Source organism: Garra rufa, chromosome 5 (genome assembly GCF_049309525.1).
Source record: "Garra rufa chromosome 5, GarRuf1.0, whole genome shotgun sequence".
NCBI classification, from domain to species: Eukaryota; Metazoa; Chordata; class Actinopteri; order Cypriniformes; family Cyprinidae; genus Garra; species Garra rufa.
Genome location: NC_133365.1, coordinates 12,843,750 through 12,862,946, shown reverse-complemented (window position 1 = coordinate 12,862,946; position 19,197 = coordinate 12,843,750). Strand labels below are relative to the sequence as shown.

General features: G+C 36.1%; 1 protein-coding gene across 1 annotated transcript in view; it reads right to left on the bottom strand.

Annotated features, from left to right (window-relative positions):
• Positions 1 to 18,996, bottom strand: part of rhobtb4 (Rho related BTB domain containing 4) — a 41,476-nt gene extending 22,480 nt beyond the window's left edge. The window contains exons 1-4 of the mRNA XM_073839635.1: positions 18,724 to 18,996; positions 8,628 to 8,829; positions 6,735 to 6,838; positions 171 to 356 (exon numbers count right to left, since the gene is read on the bottom strand). Coding sequence (XP_073695736.1) covers positions 171 to 356; positions 6,735 to 6,838; positions 8,628 to 8,829; positions 18,724 to 18,752 — 521 coding nt within the window. The 5' untranslated portion in view covers positions 18,753 to 18,996. The remainder of the gene's footprint in view (positions 1 to 170; positions 357 to 6,734; positions 6,839 to 8,627; positions 8,830 to 18,723) is intronic.
• Between the last annotated feature and the right edge of the window lie 201 nt (positions 18,997 to 19,197).

Here is a 19,197-nt window from a genome sequence, read left to right as displayed (position 1 = left end):
GATGATTAATAAATAGACATAGAAAACACATAGACTTCAAACTTACAAAGGCATACAATAACAAAGACGTACAATAATCCTCTTCAAAACGGAAGCCCGGAAAACTTTTCATGCTGAAGTTTAATAACATAATATGTGCTATATGAGTGGGTGCAGGATGAGTTCCGTACTTGGCCAGAGGCCGGCGAGCCCGGTTAACAGCGTCCAGATCAGCATAGCGAAGGTCCAGCTGGCAGCCCACCAGGATGATCGGGGTGCGGGGGCAGAAGTGCTTAATCTCAGGGAACCACATGGAGCGGACATGGCGCAGGGAGTTCGGATTGGCCAAAGAGAAGCACAGCACTACTACATCTGATCTAAATGCACAAAGAGAAAGAAATCGGTTTATTTTAAGAGAATACATCCGAGGAAATCATGTAATAGGGAGGAAATTGGCAAACCCTGGACACTAATCATCCCACACAGAGGCTTTAAAATGGACAGTGAATCACTGTTATTGGAATAAAAGCTGTGAAATGCAACAAACAAAAATACTGTCAGCTACTAAGTCTTTTTTCTTGCTTTCAAAATGTCATAAGCCCAGACATATTATTTTTTCCCTACACACACAAGTGGTACTTATGGCACTACTGTATACCAGAGTGATTGTATACTGTTACCATTATTTTACTTATGTCTTTAACATTCAGCCATAATGAGATTTTTGCATAGATGTAGATCCAGAGATCTCCACCTCACTACTCCTAATCATTCTTTTGCTAAATGAAAATCGCAATAAGACCATTTTCCCAGAGGCATGAACAAACTTCATAAAGAAACAGTGAGTGAGTGAGCAGCCAAATAGAGTAATACTTTGTGTGTTTTAATGCATGTGTGCTCTTCCAGTGAATGTGTTGTGCAAGTCATTAAAGCATCCCGTCTGACTCAATAACCAGCGCTGGTCTAATAATAGCGAGTCGTCCGACCATGTCATATTTCACAGCTGCACTCACAAGCTCATCATGTGAGACCAGCATACACAAGAATGACTAATGGAGCACCGCATTGTTGTTGAAATGTAAACAGACTTGGTCTAGCGGATTTCATCACAGTTGTGCATTTACACTGGAAAGTGCTTATTTGCATGTTTATAGATATAATATGACAGCCAGTGTTTCTCAGACAACATTTCTATTATAGATATTTTCTAAAGATATAATCTTGCTAGAAAATACTTGATACAAAAAGTGAAAATCTAGAGGGATTTTCTCAAAAATGTTGTTTTATTATTGGCAAACACCTCATGTGTGATGATCAAACAAAGGAATTTTCCTGAAAACATAAAATTACCAAAGTGGACAATTATGACATGTTTACTTCCTCTGATTTTTCCATAAATAGTAAGGTTGGCTAGGGGTAGACCAATATGTGTTCTTCAGGACCAATGCAGATACGATTATTACAGATCAAGTAGACTGATAACCGATATTTTGAACCAATATATATGCCTAAAAATGCAAATTAATGTCAAAATGAACAAAAACAAGGACTCTGACAAAAGCTTTCTTTAAATGTTTTTAAATTATCAGCAAATCGGTTTTGAAAGTTACCAATACCGAAAACTATAAAAATGCTTAATATCGGTGCCAATAATTTGCCAGGGCAATAATCGGTTGACCCCTAGACTCAAGGATTATTTTCTAAAAATATCTGCTTGTGTTCCTTACTGATACCGACAACCATAAAAATGCTTAATATTGGTGCCGATAATCAGCCAGGCCAAAAACTGGTCGACCCCTAGACTTAAAGATTATTTTTCGAAAAATATCTGTTTGTGTTCATTACCGATAACCATAAAAATGCTTAATATCAGTGCAGACAACCATCCAGGCCGATAATCAGTTGACTCTTGGACTCAAGGATTTTTTTTTTATATCTGTGTTCATTACTGATACTAATAACCATAAAAAGTGCAGATAATTAGCCAGGCCGATAATCAGTCAACCCCTAGACTCAAGGATTTTTTTTATATATCTGTTGGTGTTCATTACTGATAACCATAAAAATACTTAATATCGCTGCAGATAATCAGCCAGGCCAATAATCAGTTGACTGCTAGACTCATAGATTATTTTTCTAAAAATATCTGTTTGTGTTCATTACCGCTAACCATAAAAATAATTAATAGCGGTGCCGATAATCTGCCAGGCCAATAATCGGTCGACCCCTAGACTCAAAGATTATTTTTCTAAAATATCTGTTTGTGTTCATTAACAATACCGATAACCATGCAAATGCTTAATATCGGTGCAGATGATCAGCCAGGCCAAAAACCGGTCAACCCCTAGACTCAAAGTTTATTTTACTAAAAATATCTGTTTGTGTTCATTACTGATAACCATAAAAATGCTTAATATCGGTGCAGATAACCAGCCAGGCCAATAGTCAGTCGACTCTTAGACTCAAAGAGTTTTTTTTTTAATATCTGTGTTCATTACCGATACTAATAGCCATAAAAATGCTTAATATCGGTGCAAATAATCAGCCAGGCTGATATATCAGTCGAACCCTAGACTCAAGGGTTTTTTTGTGTTCATTACTGACAACAATAAAAATGCTTAATATTGGTGCAGATAACCAGCCAGGCTGATAATCGGTTGACTACTAGACTCAATAGATTTTTTTCTAAAAAAAAAAATCAAAAAAATTGTGTTCATTACTGATAACCATAAAAATGCTTAATACCAGTGACCATAATCAGTCGACCCCTAGACTCAAGGATTATTTTTCTAAAATATCTGTTTGTGTTCATTACCGATACCAATAACCATACAAATGCTTAATATCAGTGCAGATAATCAGCCAGTCAATCGGTCGACCCCTAGACTTAAGGATTATTTTTCTAAAAATATCTGTGGGTGTTCATTACAAATAACCATACAAATGCTTAATATCGGTGCAGATAATCAGCAAGGCCGATAATTGGTCGACCCCTAATGTTGACATTGCAAAGAGACTACCCTATATATGAGCTAGATGGGCCTGTGGTTTTATTTTTCATCAGCTAGAAAAAATATAAAAGGGAAATATGAATAGGGTTCCAACAATATCATTCCTCTAGTTGTGATGTGGACTATTCTTTATTGTTATGGTTATCATGCTTCATGTGAATGGGCCTTAAGTCTCTTCACTAAACTAAGACACACCATACCTTACCTACGTACAAATTTTACAACCTCCAAGGGTCAAAGTCGACATTCCAGTGTCTGTGTTCCTGTTAATGTACAAATCTGTATATTTAACATAGAAATGTTTGCAAGAATGTGTGGTAATGGGTCAGATATAAGGCAAATAAAAACAAAACACACTGACTAACACATGTACATATCCATCCACAATCATTCACCATCTCTCAGTGAATAATAACCATGTGTGCTGTAAAAGTTTGTGTTGTGGGTCATGAAGGGTCTGTGTTATGTAATCAGTGTGTGGTGTTCAGTAGAGCTATGTAGAGCATGTCTAAGTTCAAACTCCTGACTGCGTGTCTGCTTGACTACACTGTAAACACTACACTGTCTTGATCACAGACATGTATTTAAACATATAAATAAACCTAAACATTCTTGGAACAACAAAGCAGCACAAAAACTATAGTACATTGAAGATATTTGTTGGTACTAACATAGTACTTTACCATCGATGTACCAATCTGTTCACAATGTATATTTTTGTACATATGCATGTATGATGTGTATGTATTTATGTATAAATATGTGTTAGCCTCTAGAGGAGGGCTTCCCCGCTGAGTCATGGTTCCTCCAGAGGTTTCTAAATAAGTTTGGCTCATTTCACTTGAATTTCACAATGTGTTTTGTCAGTTTCTGTTCACAAATAATCAATGGACTCAGCTAGGCTTTGATAAACATTTTCAAGAAATGTTAAATGTGTCTGTGTGGGTGTGTATTTAGTATAAGTCAGGGGCGGACTGGGACAAAATTTCAGGCCGGGAAATCTCACACTTACAACAATATTTTTTCATCATCACATAAAAAAAGTTTAAATCAACTGGGTAAAATAATTAAAGGCTATCTCTTGAACTTCCAATTTGCTTTTTAATCTATTTGAATCTCTCTGTCTCTCATGTGTTTACTTTTTTAACAAATTTCCTTGTATCTGTCACTTTTTTCATAAACACATCTCCACCTTGTTGCAAAACAACCACCTCACTGTAACTTGTTTACATATACTAAAGGCCTACATTTGCTTTTTGAAAAATGTAACCCCTTAACTGTCACCCCCCATTTTTTAAAATAGGCATGAAAGTGCACTATCTTAACTTGTGCTTCATGAACACTTTGTAATACAGATCTAAGTTTGGTCTCTTTTTAAACAAGACAATCAGCAGATTATTGCAAAAGTGGAATTTAAAAACAAAACAAAATAAAGTATCAACAAAATTTAAGTTTAAATTTACTGTAAAGAAAATACACGGTACACTTTTTATTATATTACATATTTTACATAACAGGTTCTATCCTAAATTTAATATCAAATTGAAGCCTAAATAGGTTATGTTCCAAATTTAAAGTTGATCTGAAAAAAAAAAGTAGGTTCCTGTAAAAGTTTGTTTAGGGCGTTATACCACAAACAGCCATCGGGTGCCAACCAAACAACATACATGTTTTTTTATGTATTTTTCTGTCACAAGTGTCTAAGTTTTTCTGACATTTTTCATTATATTACAAAATAACCACCAAATATCCTGAGACTCTAAGTTCTAAAAGACCATAATGCAATTTAATTTGGTATCTTTCTTGAGCTTCTAAGCTTTCAAATGATATATAATTTATGATTATTACTAAAACATTTGATAGAGAAAAGGGACAACAGAAAAAAGAGTGCCACTACATTGGGACCATGTCTCATTGTCTTAATGTCAAAATCAGAACAACAAAAATTAGCTGCATCTTGAATTATATCTTTATTAAAAAATCTTAAAACTAAACTTGTTTTTGCATTATCATGACATGGGCCATGTTTTGCCCTAAGGAAAATTATTGAGCCTATGGTAAATGTAGTAGGCCTAACCATGTTTTTTGGCAGATTGATTCCCATTAGTATAATCAGAGTTTTATGCATGGTGAAACTATATAGGCGAAACGCGTGCCAGTCAAGACTAATCGATTTATGATGTATTAGAGTTTTATTATTGAATGGCTAATTCCGAAATAACCACTTTAGTACATAAGGCCGGCAATAAAAACAATAACAACAAAAATATTGAATAATAATAATAATAAAAATGGGAGGGCAGCCAAATTGGCTGCCAGGCCACCGGGAATTCTCCCGGTTCTCCCGATGGCCAGTCCGCCCCTGGTATAAGTAATAGACACCAGGGGTGAAGGTCACCTGATTTTGTGTTTCCATAACAGGGCACCACCATTAATAGTGCTTTATCAGCTGACTGCATCTGCCTCAGTGCTGTGCACACACAACTGGATGTGTCAGATCTCACAGACAAACTTCCTGTGGTTCATTCACACAGATTTCTCTGTTTTCTGCTCTCTTTTTCTCTGTCTGGCACATAAGTACATACTAAAAACACTCCACATTCACAAAGCTATTACATTGTTAAATTCTTGGATGAATTATATAGTTATATAATCAAAAACACAGTTGTCATGACCTCTTAGTCCACTGCTGTTCAAAAGTTTGGGGTCAGTAAGATACTTTTATTCAGCAAGGATGCAATAAATTGATCAAAAGTGAGAGTAAAGACATTTATAATGTCACAAAAGTTTTCTATTTCAAATAAATGCTGTGCTTTTGAACTTTTTATTCATCAAAGGTTCATCAAACCACACATATATAAAACACCACAACTGTTTTCAATAATAAGAGATATTTTCTGAGCAGCAAATCAGCATATTAAAATGAGTTCTGAAGGATCATGTGATACCAAAGACTGCAGTAATGGCTGTTTTTTTTTTTTCAAAATCATTAAAAAAATATCTTACTGACTGCAAACCTTTAAATGTCAGTTTATCTGATGTGTGGGTACTTTGTGAGGTCAAAGATTTGAAAATACCACAGGTTCTGTACCAGTTCAGCATTTACAGAAAAACAAATATGATTGACAAAATGTGTATGAGGAAAACTGATCTCATACATCTGCTTAAAATTATTTAAGAATTACTCAAATTGCATCAGATGTAGCTTAATTTGTTTCCAGATGCTATATTGTCTGATATGGTGCATTTAATGCAACAAAATTCCTATATTTTAAATGTGACTTAGCTGTCCAAATACTTCTGGGAAGCACTGTAAGCATTTAGGAACAGCGTCAATCTCCCTCATTCTCTGACCTATCTGTCTTTTTGGCTCTGCGGCTTCTGTGATCTGCTGCACTGCCCAGAGCCAAAGCACCACTGCTGATCCACTGATCCTCCACTGCCCTGCGCTGCTCTGAGAATAAGAGCCTCCACGCAGTGCTCTTTGGCTAGGCTTACAGCACATTGCCTTCCCAGCTGGGAGGATTAGGGCAATAACCAAACCTTGGCAGGGCAACACATGCCACAGCCAAGTGTGCAGAGATACCAGAACAAACAAACGGAAGATTGATCTGAGGAACTCTGCTGTGGGACATTAAGTGTGTGTGCAACAAGGGGTTTAGTGTCATGGCCTAGTGGTTAACACACAAGCTATAACACACTGAGCAATATGAGTTCAAATCCAGCTCTGTATGTGTAACTGACCTGCCATAAGCAAAACGTCTGTCTTTGTGATGATCTCCAAATGTGTCCCACAGCCTGAGGGAGACACTCACCTCGTCGACTACATCTCGTGACCTCTCCAGCACCTGGATGATACAAATTAGTTTAATTATACCAGTACTCCAATGCAGACATATCATATTCATATTACCCTCTCAGGAATCTCATTTGAAGGGTTCACCCAAAAATTAAAATTGTCATTTAACTAAACAGCCTCAAGTTGATAGTTCATCTTCGGAACACAAATTAAGATTTTTTAATGAAATCTAAGAAGAAATTGTTAAATAAAGTCTTTATTTTTGTTTTCTGCACGCACAAAAAGTATTCTCGTAGCTTCATAACATTAAAGTTGAACCACTGTTGCCACATCATATCTTTCTGGGCCTTGAATGTGATAGTACTGTTGTACTGTTGGTAGTATTGAAAGCTCTCGGATTTCATCAAAAATATCTTAATTTGTGATCTGAAGATGAATGAAGGCCTTACGGGTTTTGAACAACATGAGAATGAGTAATTAATGAATGAATTTTTATTTTTAGGTCGATTTTAAATGTAATACTTAGTAATTCTAATTTGATATACAATTCTTATTTTAAATAATATTTTAAAGGAAAGGGGGTGAGTGAGGCCAAGTATGGTGACCCATACAAGGAATTTGTGCTCTGCATTTAACCCATCCAAGTGCACACACACAGTAGTGAACACACACACACCGTGAACACACACCCGGAGCAGTGGGCAGCCATTGCTGCGGCGCCCGGGGAGCAGTTGGGGGATCGGTGCCTTGCTCAAGGGACTCACCTCAGTCATGGTATTGAGGGTGGAGAGGGTGCTGTACATTCACTCCCCCCACCTACAATCCCTGCCGGACCTGAGACTCGAACCTGCAACCTTTGGGTTACAAGTCCGAATCTCTAACCATTAGGCCACGGCTGCCCCAATTAGTATATTATTTATTAGTATATTATCTTTTATTTTTTAGATTTTTTAACATATTTATTTTACTTTACATGTGTTTAATATATAAACCACTTACAAATACATATACAAATATACAAACTAATAATATTTTACAACAATTTGATAAAATGTTAAAAAGCTTTTGTAACATACAATATACCATTCAAAAGCTTGGAGTTTGGAAAAGCTCGGAAATTCTAGAAATTATTATTTAGCAAGGATGCTTTAAATTGATCAAACATGATAATAAAAACATTTATAATGTTACGAAAGATTTCTATTTTAGATAAATGCTGTTTTTCTAATCTTTCTATTCATCAAAGAAACCTGAAAAAATTCTACTCAGCTGTTTTAAACATAATAATAATAAATGTTTTTAGAGCAGCAAATGAGAATATTAGAATGATTTCTGAGGGATTATGTGACTGGAGAAATGATGCTAAAAATTCAGCTTTGAAATCACAGGAATAAATTACATTTTAAAATATATTCAAACAGAAAACAGATATTTTAAATAGTAAAAATATTTCAAAATTATACTGTTTTTGCTGTACTTTATATTAAATAAATGCAATCTTGGTGAGCAGAAGAGACTTTAAAAAACATTAAACATCTAAAAATTCAAAATGACTGGTAGTGTATATATAAATAATGGAATATTTTACAATACATATTTATTTTTATATATACACAATACATATTTTCCTTCTCTTTTTAACTATTTTATATAAACTAAAGTATATAAATACACTTGTTAAACAGGTTGTACTTCATTGCGATGTTTATATGTACTGTTCTATTTGACTGTAACTTTTCCACTACAATGGTATGACTTCCGGCAAATGAGATGTACATTATTTATGTCAACACTCAGTGCTCTTCATCATGTACACAATATGCCAAAGGTCTGCCCACCTCCTGGCACACACGGTATTGGTCGATGGCCCAGACAGTTGGCACGTGGGTGGCAAGCAGCTGGTACTGAGTAAGGGTGGCATTGCAGGCACGGGCACAGATCAGTCGGGTCTTGCCCACCGCATTATCACCCACCACCACACACTTTATGGTCTCCACATTAGGTCGCTCATAATCTGTATCTATATCCATGGAGAGGGCCCTGAAAGACAAAAAAAAAGAGAGAAAATTGTAAGTGTGGCTAATCATAATTTTATTGATGAAAAAGATGACAAAATTCACTTTTTTAATAGATTTACATTTATGTTTAACTTAAAAATAACAAGAATAAAACATTCAATTCGGTCTATTCACTGTGGTGACTCAAATCAACGGCCACAATAATGAATGGCGTCATCAATACTGACTACTCATTCACCAAATGTTCAAAGTTTAAACAAAAATCTGGGTCAGGTGCTATTTCTGTCTGAGGAAGGAACAACAAAGATAGCTAACACAGTTCTGCGCTTGGCTGTACAGCGTTTCAAAGTGTGTGAGTTTCAAAGTCAACGTGAACAAGTGTATCATATGCACTTTCTGTTCTTTAGAAAGTCTTAGAAGAATCCACCTGAAGCAAACCGAGGTCAAAGTGGCAAATGCACGATTTGCCCAGGATACTGAAACAAAAGGAGAAGTTCACTTCCAGAATGAAAATTACCTGACAATTTACTCACCCCCATGTCATCTAAGATGTTCATGTCTTTCTTTCTTCAGTCGAAAGAAAATTTTGAGGAAAACATTTAAGGGTTTTTCTCCATATAATGGACTTCAATGGGGATCAACAGGTTCAAATATTAGTTTCAACGCAGCTCCAAAGGGCTTTACATGATCCCTACATGATGCAAGATGAGCATTTGTGGTTAAAAAGTATATAAATTTTTCTTTTTTTTAAAAAATGATCGATCGTTTTGCAAGATGAGACCCTTATTCCTCAACTGGGATCAGCCTTTTGAAGCTGCATTGAAACTGCAATTTGGACCTTCAACCCGTTGATCCACACTGTATGGAGAAAAATCCTGGAATGTTTTCCTCAAAAACCTTCTTTTTCAACTGAAATATAGAAATATATGAACATCGTGGATGACATGGGGGTGAGTAAATTATCAGGAAACATTCATTCTGGAAGTGAACTTCTCCTTTAAGCCTCCTAGATAGAGAAAAGAAGAAAAAAACAGGACTCTCCTGAGGGATGCAGCTGAAACAAACCATTAGGAGACCTGCGTGCCAACACATATGACTGTAACTTAATATCCATGACAACTAGCAAGTTCTCTTTTACGTTCAAACAAAAGCAAGTGATGTGAGATAGCTTTTTTCCTGAAACAATAACTGATTTTTGTTTCATAATGAATGCAGACATTTGTTCAATAAGCTGAACTGCCTTGCTTCAGAAAGTCGCATAAACTTGAGCGTGTGTAAAAAACGAATCAATATTAATACTCAACTATAATAAAAGAAGCCATATGAAATTAGATACAAATGATTTTGGGAACCGTAACTCCTCTGTGGCTTTAAAAGTGGTTTGAATTACCCTTGGTAAATGCACTAAAAGTGCACTGAGCCGCACAAATCAATTAGCTTTCCGGGAAACAATAAAGAACTTCCTTGAATAAACACGCAGGCAAAACTCTTGGCCATCTAAGAGCAGTGCATTCTTTTGATACAGCTAAAGTGATACAGCTATCCACATCACAAGCCGCCCTGGGCTCCGCTGTCCAAGTCAGCTAACGTTCCATAAAAAGAGCTCATGAAAGATTAATACGGCCACTGTTTATTGTTCCACTGACAAAGACGTCACAGTTCTGGCCTCCAATGACATACTGGGGTCTAAAAATGATTCTCATTCATTCAGTTCAGTCTGAGTAGCAAGGTGCCAGTTCTGAGCATGATTAGCAAACTCAAAAACGGCCCGTAATAGGTCAGGAGACGTTTTATCTAGAGCAGCGGTGCACAGTTAATTCCTCGTGAGGGGAATGTTACAGCCAGCTTTGAGATTTTGGATCAGAGAAGAAGCTTTCAGAGAATTGTTGTCAGTGATAAGGGTGCTCTGGAGGAAGTGTCTTTCACAAGTTACATAACAACGGTGGCACAATGGGCTGATGAAGCTGAGCTGTAAATGTTGCTACATCTTTGTGTTACCTAACAGTAATCTTTATAACTGTTGTGTGAGAGTCACTAACCTTTATGAGGATGTTTTAAAGGTGAAGAGTATTACGACTGCATATTAAAAATGTTGGTAACACTTTACAATAAGGTGTCATTTGATAAGATTAGGGCGAGACACTGCAGGTGAATAGGGTAAAAAATTAACCAATAGCTGTCACCTTACTTACCGAGTTGATTGATTACGTTTAAATATGCAAATGAGGTGTTATTTAATTAAATATGCGCTAATTTGCATACATTTCTAGAACAAAAATCTAAACACTGGATAAAGTCAGTTTCAAAATTCTTGTTTAATTTTTTTGACATATTAGAGTCAAAAAATTTTACAGAGGGGAAACATTATATGTTTTTACCATTTTTGAGGAATAAAATGTATAAAATCAAGCAAATTATATATAAACAAATCCCTCTGTAAAAACCTTCAGAATATAGACAGGAATAAAAATGTAAAGTTTGGTGTGTGTAAGTGCTACTGAAGTAGAGATTTATGGCTCAGTGTAGGAGAAAAAACTGAATTTTTTTTTAACAGCAGCGTCTCCCCTTAATGTATTAACAAACATGAAAAATAATGAACAGTACACTTATTACACTATTTATCAAACTTTGTTTGTTCATGTTAGTTCACAGTGCATGAATTAATGCAAACAAACAAAACTTGCGATTTTAATAATGCATTAGTAAATACTACAATTAACATTAACTAAGATTAATACATTCTGTAGAAGTATTATTCATGTTAACTAATGTAGATAACTAATGTCATTTAATAAAATAAAAAATAAAAATAAAAAATATTTTTAAAAAATTAGCTGGGAGACCTTAACCAAAGAAACAGACTTGGGCATGTTTTCTCACCGTGCAAAAAGTAGGGTGGTGAGTACAGAGGTGAGAGCGCAGGCTTGTGCACTTGAGCAATCAACCACAATGTTTCCACTATTTACATAGCTCTATTTGAACATGTTTAAAAAGCCACATTATCAATTCCTACACATGTGGGAAATTGCATTCATTAATTTGATTGATAATTAATTTAAAAGATACAATTCTGTCATCATTTACTCATCATCATGTCTTTTCAAACTTGTATGAATTTTTCTTTGAAACAAATTTAAATTTTTTATAATTTTATAACAGTATCATTCAAACGTCTGGGGTCTGTTTTTTTTTTTTTTTTTTTGAAGAAATGAATACTTTTATTCAGCAACAATAAGATGTAAATAATGTTACAAAAAAATGTATCTTTAAAAAATGATCCTGAAGAAAATCTATCACAAAATCTATAATTTCCACAAAAATATTAAGCAGTATGTGTTTTTCAGGGCTGATGCTGATACTGATTATTACAGATCAAGTAGACCGATAACCGATATTTTAAACCGATATATATGTTTGCTGTAAAAATTAAAATAAAGTCAAAATTAAGAATAACAAAGAGTCTTTTAAATGCTTTTAAATAATTTTATCAGCAAATAACCGATAACCATAAAAATGCTTAATATCGGCACTGATAATCTTCCAGGCCCATAATCGGTCAACCCCTATTAAGCAGCACAATATTGATAATAACAAGAAATGTTTGTTGAGCTCCAAATCAGCATATTAGAATGATTTCTGAAGGATCATGTGACACTGAAGAGCGGAGTAAGAGTGGCTGCTGAAAATTCAGCTTTGCATCGGAATGCACAGGAATAAATTACATTTGAAAATGTATTTAAAGTTATTCTAATTTGTAAAAATATTTCACAAAATAAGAGAGATTATCCAAAATTGTTGTTTTTAATGTAGTACTGACCTGAATAAGATATTTTACATAAAATACATTTACATATAGTTGAATTTATAAAAATTATCCTGTACATAAACTTGATTCTTAATACTCTGTTGTTACCTGAATGATCCACAGCTGTGTGTTTTTTGTGATAGTTTTATGAGTCCCTCGTTTGTCCTGTGCCTGCTGTTTCTTTCTTTGGTTTTTCTGCATTTTTGTGTATTTGAACCAATTCCAACAATGTATGTATGAATTTAAGACTCATCTTTTCACACTGAGGACAACTGAGGGACTCATATGCAACTATTACAGAAGGTTCAAATGCTCACTGATGCTCCAGAAGGAAAAACAATGCATTAAGAGCCAGGGGTATAAACTTTTGAACCGAATGAAGACTTGTAAATTTTTCTTATTTAGCCTAAATATCTTTTTTACCTTCTTCTTTATTTCACTAGAGAAGATAGTCTCAGTTTTTGTCAGTCTCAGAAGACAAAATAAATTCAATTTACCCTGATCTTCAAATTCAAAAGTTTTCACCCCCTGGCTTTTAATGCATTGTGCTTCCTTCTGAAGCATCACTAAGTGTTTGAACCTTCTGTGATAGTTGCATATGAGTCCCTCAGTGTGAAAAGACGGATCTCAAAATCACACAGTCATTGTTGGAAAGGGTTCAAATACACAAAAATGCTATATAGATGAAAAATATTCATATTAATTTATTCAAAACAAAAAAAGTTTAATCCACAAAAGAAGAAAATTCTTACAGGATTGAATCAAAATGAGGGTGATTAAATGACGAAAGAATTTAAGAACACTTAGTGAGAATGTCTACAAACTGAGTATACAGTTTCCTTTTGTGACACACACAAACAAATGTGTATAATAAAAGCAATGATACCAGAGACATGGTGTCTCATGAAGCTTTTAGCAGAGTCAGTTGAGTGAGTCAGTGTTTTGTCATGGGGAATGAGACGAGCAGTGTGCCACACTAGCGCTTGTTTTAGTGACAGGCAGTGATAGAAACAGTGGGAGGTGAGGTCTGAGAATGAGCAAGAGAGAAAGAAAGAGAGAGATGAGACGCGTGGCAGACGCCCACTCCATTCACAAACACTGTACGGCCCACACAACAGTTCGTCTGCTTGTATTCAGTCCTGCCAGCCTCAGCGTGTATGTGTGTGTATCTGAATATGTAGGTAGATAGAGAGAAGAATATCACAGCAAGTGGACCAACTACAACCCACAAGCAAATATGTCAGTTAATGAACAATAAACTTCTTTGATAGGCTATTATAACTATAGTGCTCTCAAGTTGTCTTTCTCCACTCACTGCTCCAAGCTAAATGTTTTGAGGATCTCCTCCTGAGATCGATCTTAAACAAAACTGTTCCTCAGCAAGTTTGACCGTCCTTTTCCTCTCTGTACATCTGTCTTTCTAGACAGCCGGGCAGCGGAGACTTGCTCACCCCTCCTGCACTGTGTGTGTGTTACATAACAGCTCCAGTGGCAGAGGCTGCTCTCTCTGCCGTCACATAATCAGAATCCACGACTAACCCTTGCTCTTCGAAAGCACCTGCAAACCACTTTCTTACAACACTGAAACCAAATCTTCCTTTTAAAAGTCCAAATATACAAACTAAATCAACCCTAACTATATAAACACACACACTGGATGTTAACCCCCGCCTGTCATAGTGACCTAATTTCTTTTCATTTCCACCAATGCTTCATGCCAAGTGTTTCGCCCATGGGTGTTTATAAAGGCATATTTATAAGCATTTATAGAGGGGACGTGTAAAGACAAGCTCTGCCATGAGTGCAGACGACTTATGTAACACGGTGGTCTCCCGCCTGCCAGTAAACAGGTTAAAGTAGAGCAGCGTTTTGCTGCACACAGTGTTTCCAAATACCCAACAGCTCTAAAATACTGTCCTCTAGCAAACACTGAACTAGCCAATGCACCTCCGCAGCGTAGCACTTTGGAGTGTCTTATACCACACGCCTGAACTGCAAAAAGTCAATGTCTCTTAGTGGATCGATCTCATTTTATTGCCGGGCCACAGAGTCGCTGAGAATGCTGAGCCCTCCAGATCAGAGAATGAGTTAGATCTCCTTAATGCCATCAGTCACTGGGGAGTAACCACTATAACACTGGGAGATGTACTGTGTCAGCATGTCCAATAGCAGTTTCAGTGATTCACTTCGCATGCAGTTATTCACTTCGCATGCAGTGGTCACAAAAAGTGCATGGATGCTTAAGTCACATTTAATGTATGAATGTATTTGTGTTTTATATCAAAATAACCAACCAAGCAGAACTTATTGAAAAGAAATAGCACATATACAAATTTTATAGCAAAAAAAAAAAAGTATTAAAGTTTCTTGGATTTAAAATGATAAAGGGAACCTGGAAAACTCAGCCATTTGTCATTATGACGTCACGCATTTAGGTAAGAAACATGACACAGAAGTAGCCTAAAAACAAAGGTTTATATTTTTAACTAACTCAATTCAAAATGAAAAAAAAAAAACATTCAGCATAATTTTTCTTTGCACGTGCCACTAATATTTTGTTATATACAGTTGAAGTCAAAAGTTTACATGCACCTTGCAGAATCTGCAAAATCAGAGGGATCATACAAAATGCATGTTATTTTTTATTTAGTACTGACCAAAAGTTATTTCACAATAAAGACGTTAATAGTGCACAAGAGAAAATAATAGTAGGATTTACGAAAATTATCCTCTTCAAAAGTTTACATACACTTGATTCTTAGCCACAAATTCTTTGGTTTTTCTGCATTTTTGTGCATTTGAACACTTTTCAATGACAGTATGATTTTGAGATCCATCTGTTTCATGACAACTGAGGGACTCATATGCAACTATTACAGAAGGCTCACTGATGCTCCAGAAGGAAAAAGTATGCATTAAGAGCCAGGGGTGTTAACTTTTGAACAGAATGAAGATGTGTACATTTTTCTTATTTTGCCTAAATTCCATATTTTGTTTCATTTAGTACTGCCCTTCAGAAGATACTTACATGTTCCCCAAAAGACAAAACAAGTTAAATTTACCCTGATCTTCAAATTCAAAAAGTTTACCCCCTTGGCGCTTAATTCGTATTTCCTTCTGAAGCATCAGTGAGCGTTTGAACCTTCTGTAATGGTTGCATAAGTCCCTCAGTTGTCCTCAGTGTGAAAAGATGGATCTCAAAATCATACAGTCATTGTTGGAAAGGGTTCAAATAAACAAAAATGCTCATACACATGCCGCTCATGCTGTACACATCCAAGTTCACATCAGCAAGAACAACAATTTACTGTAATTACAGAGCGAGACGTCCAAAAGTCAAGATGATTCATAACAATGTGACCCACAAATGAAGTCTTAAGCAAGAGTTTAACTATTTAGCACAGTGGCCCACATGGACTACAGCTTAATGAGTCCTATGGACCTAAGCTGTCATGTGCACTATAAATACAACCGTACCTTTACCCTTGAGAGCAAAGTCAGCAATGAGAGACTCATTAAAATCAGCTATGGAAAAAGCAGAGGCTTCATCTCTCAATGGACCAGCTGAAGTGAATGTTTTCAAACAGTGCTGATAGTGGCGGCTTATCTGAGATCACTTTTGCTATGGATGATAATAAGCATTTGTATTTCTCTTATGACACGTCACTCTGATCAAATTTGGTCAGATAAGTTTAGTATATGAAAAATGCTGGTTGCATGTTGAAATATAAAATGTGAGTCACAGTAAAAGAGAAAGCACACCACAATTGTGTTATCAAGTACTCAACAGCATGACAGAGCAGGATGTTCACTGCAGTACGTAATGAGAGTGTAGCAATAGTAATGTTTGAACAATATAACAGTCACATCATAAAATAATGATTGATGAATCAGCAAAAGACGAAAAGACTTCACTTTATCCCTGGATTATAATGGACAAAGAGTCAGTAAGATCTCACAATAGCATTATCAGATGAACTTGGCTTATGCCTACAATAAATCAAACAATAAAAACATGCACCGTTAATGAAATTTGAAAGAATTCAAATGCTCAAGATATTTCCTGCAATTAGATCAGGTGTAAAGGTATTGTGTAAAACGTGCAGGCACAACCATTGACAAACCCCCATTCATACTTCTAAGAAGCCCTAATTCAGCACCCATTCAGAATGTGCTTCATTGAGAAACATAAACCAGTAGTGAAGTCTGGCAGTAAGAGGATTTCTCGCTTTAAGATGAAACGGACTGCCAGTGAATGAAATGTGAGTTCATATAATACAAAGCGGAAAAAGGATGCAAGACAAGGTGAGCCAAGCCCATGTTTGCCACCAAATCAGAGTGTGCAGTGGAAATTAATACATGCACAAAAAAACAAAAAACAAAAACGCTACTATAAAGACTGAAAGGATGCATAGCAACGAACTGGCCAAAGCAAAGAGGTGGCGAGTTTCAGCAGCCACGACGTGATACAAAGACACTCTTCCTATGGCAAGCCATTTTATCATTTATCCCTAACCAGACTAACCAGTATCTATTGTTGTTACTAGTACTTACTTCACTAGTGACTAGAATGTTTTTTCAATATTATTAGTAACTATACATTATATACTAGTTCTTATTCATTATATACTAATAATTATCCCAACAGCGACAAGTATATATTATGTTACTATGCCAGTAGAGACAAATAACTAAAACACAGTTACTAGAAACAAACTGCTAATTTTTGTTAATTAATCATATCCACCGTATTTTTAATGTAAGAGCATGTGTTGCCATTTTTAACTTGAATGTGCACTGGTTTGTAGCGCAAATATTTTTACTAATTTAGTTTTACTGCAATGTTATTTGTGTAGTTATTTACATGTAGTGGGTAGAGAATCAGAAGTCTACAACATTTAAAGGAAAATACTTGCTTCCACATTTAAAAATGAGATGGATAGTAGTCTGTGGTTCAGATATCACCTATTCCAGCTTTACTAGTAACTATTTATGAGGTGCAAGTATGTATTTCAGTAGTCTAACTAGTACTAACTGAAAAGAACCTTGCATGAATTTCAATTGTAAATCAGCAGTAAGTAATTAGTATAATACAAAATGTTAATGGCAAAAAAACTGAGAACAATATTACTGTGACAAACAAGGTGAGTACATAGTAAAAGCTTAACTAGTAAGAAGTGATATATAGAGGGCTTGCACTTAAGTCACGATTTAGTCAGTTACCCAGATGCACGGCCATATTGGAAATACTCAACTGTAAACAACAGCATGGATTGAATGGTTGATATACTACTGAATACGTTGTCCTGCTAAATGCTAATGTATGCTGTCTAAACCACGGGAAAAACATGTGGAAGCTGCTAAATCATAGGGCTTAGTAAGCTGGAGCGGGTTTGACAAACTAACATTAACAGGTGGTAAAGATATGTACGAGTAGTATTAATTAAGATATTAGCCTAATATTTCACCTACCTGACCGGAAACGATAAGAACGAACACGAATGTTGTCAAGATTCATGCCCTGAAAATCCTGGTTCAGTTTGGCCAACCACAAACACCTTTTGTACCTCAAACAGTTTTTGCTCTCTTCTCCTTGAGTTGTTATACTTCTAATATTTTTCTCAGTCCGAGCAAAAAACAGCCCAAAACATGACCATTTTCAGCAGCAATAATCAGCAAGATATGCGAGTTTCATTCAGTTCAGTGGCACTGTATACGTTCAGTGCCACCAATATGGCCGATTCATGACATGTCGTGAAAATGGTTACTATCAACAAAGTAACATTTACTTGTCACTACTGGGCTAGTGACTAGCAGAAAAGGCTTACGTATAAATGCATGAGTGGAGACTAACTGAACAGATACTAATCAGTACTACTGCATGAATGAATGAGTACTAACGTGTAATTACTTGTTTGAATGAATACATGTTAAAATGGCTTGCCATACGTTTCCAACATCAAGCGTTAAGGATGGGCGGTGGTTAGTGTGTTTTTACTAGTCAGTTTTGATGCAGTGTTCAGTGTAAGAATGCAACAGTAAGTGAGAATCCGCAGATAAATGCTGCACGATTGTCGCGTGGTGAAACAAAGTGCAATTTCTCCACCCTACCTTCCGACGCTTCCAGAATTGACCCACATGCCAGTCCGCGCGTGGTTCCCTCCTGGCTCCCGTTAAACCGGGTGCAGGAGATCAAGTAAAACCTTTAAATGACTGAGACGTCTCTGGAAAACTCTCGACTGTTTTGTGCTCAACTCGCTGGCGTGTCACGGCTGACACAAAGGCAGCATCTTCACACTCGCCTTCCCTGCTGAGCTGAAAGAGATCCCCTGAACAAGTTTGCAGAATGCAGTGAAGAACCTCAACCATTAGGTGTGCCACATCTATCCCTCGCTCTCTCAATGATACCTCTTTCTCCTGAAATTACTGACATTTATAGGTAAGCTCTCATTTTGGGGCGTTCGTTGGTGTGTTATTGTTTCTACAGCTGATTTCGCCAATGACACGCCCCTACTCGTGCGTCACGTAAACTGAACTCACCCCGAATCCATGTAACTGTGACTGGCAGCCAATCAAATCCATCGC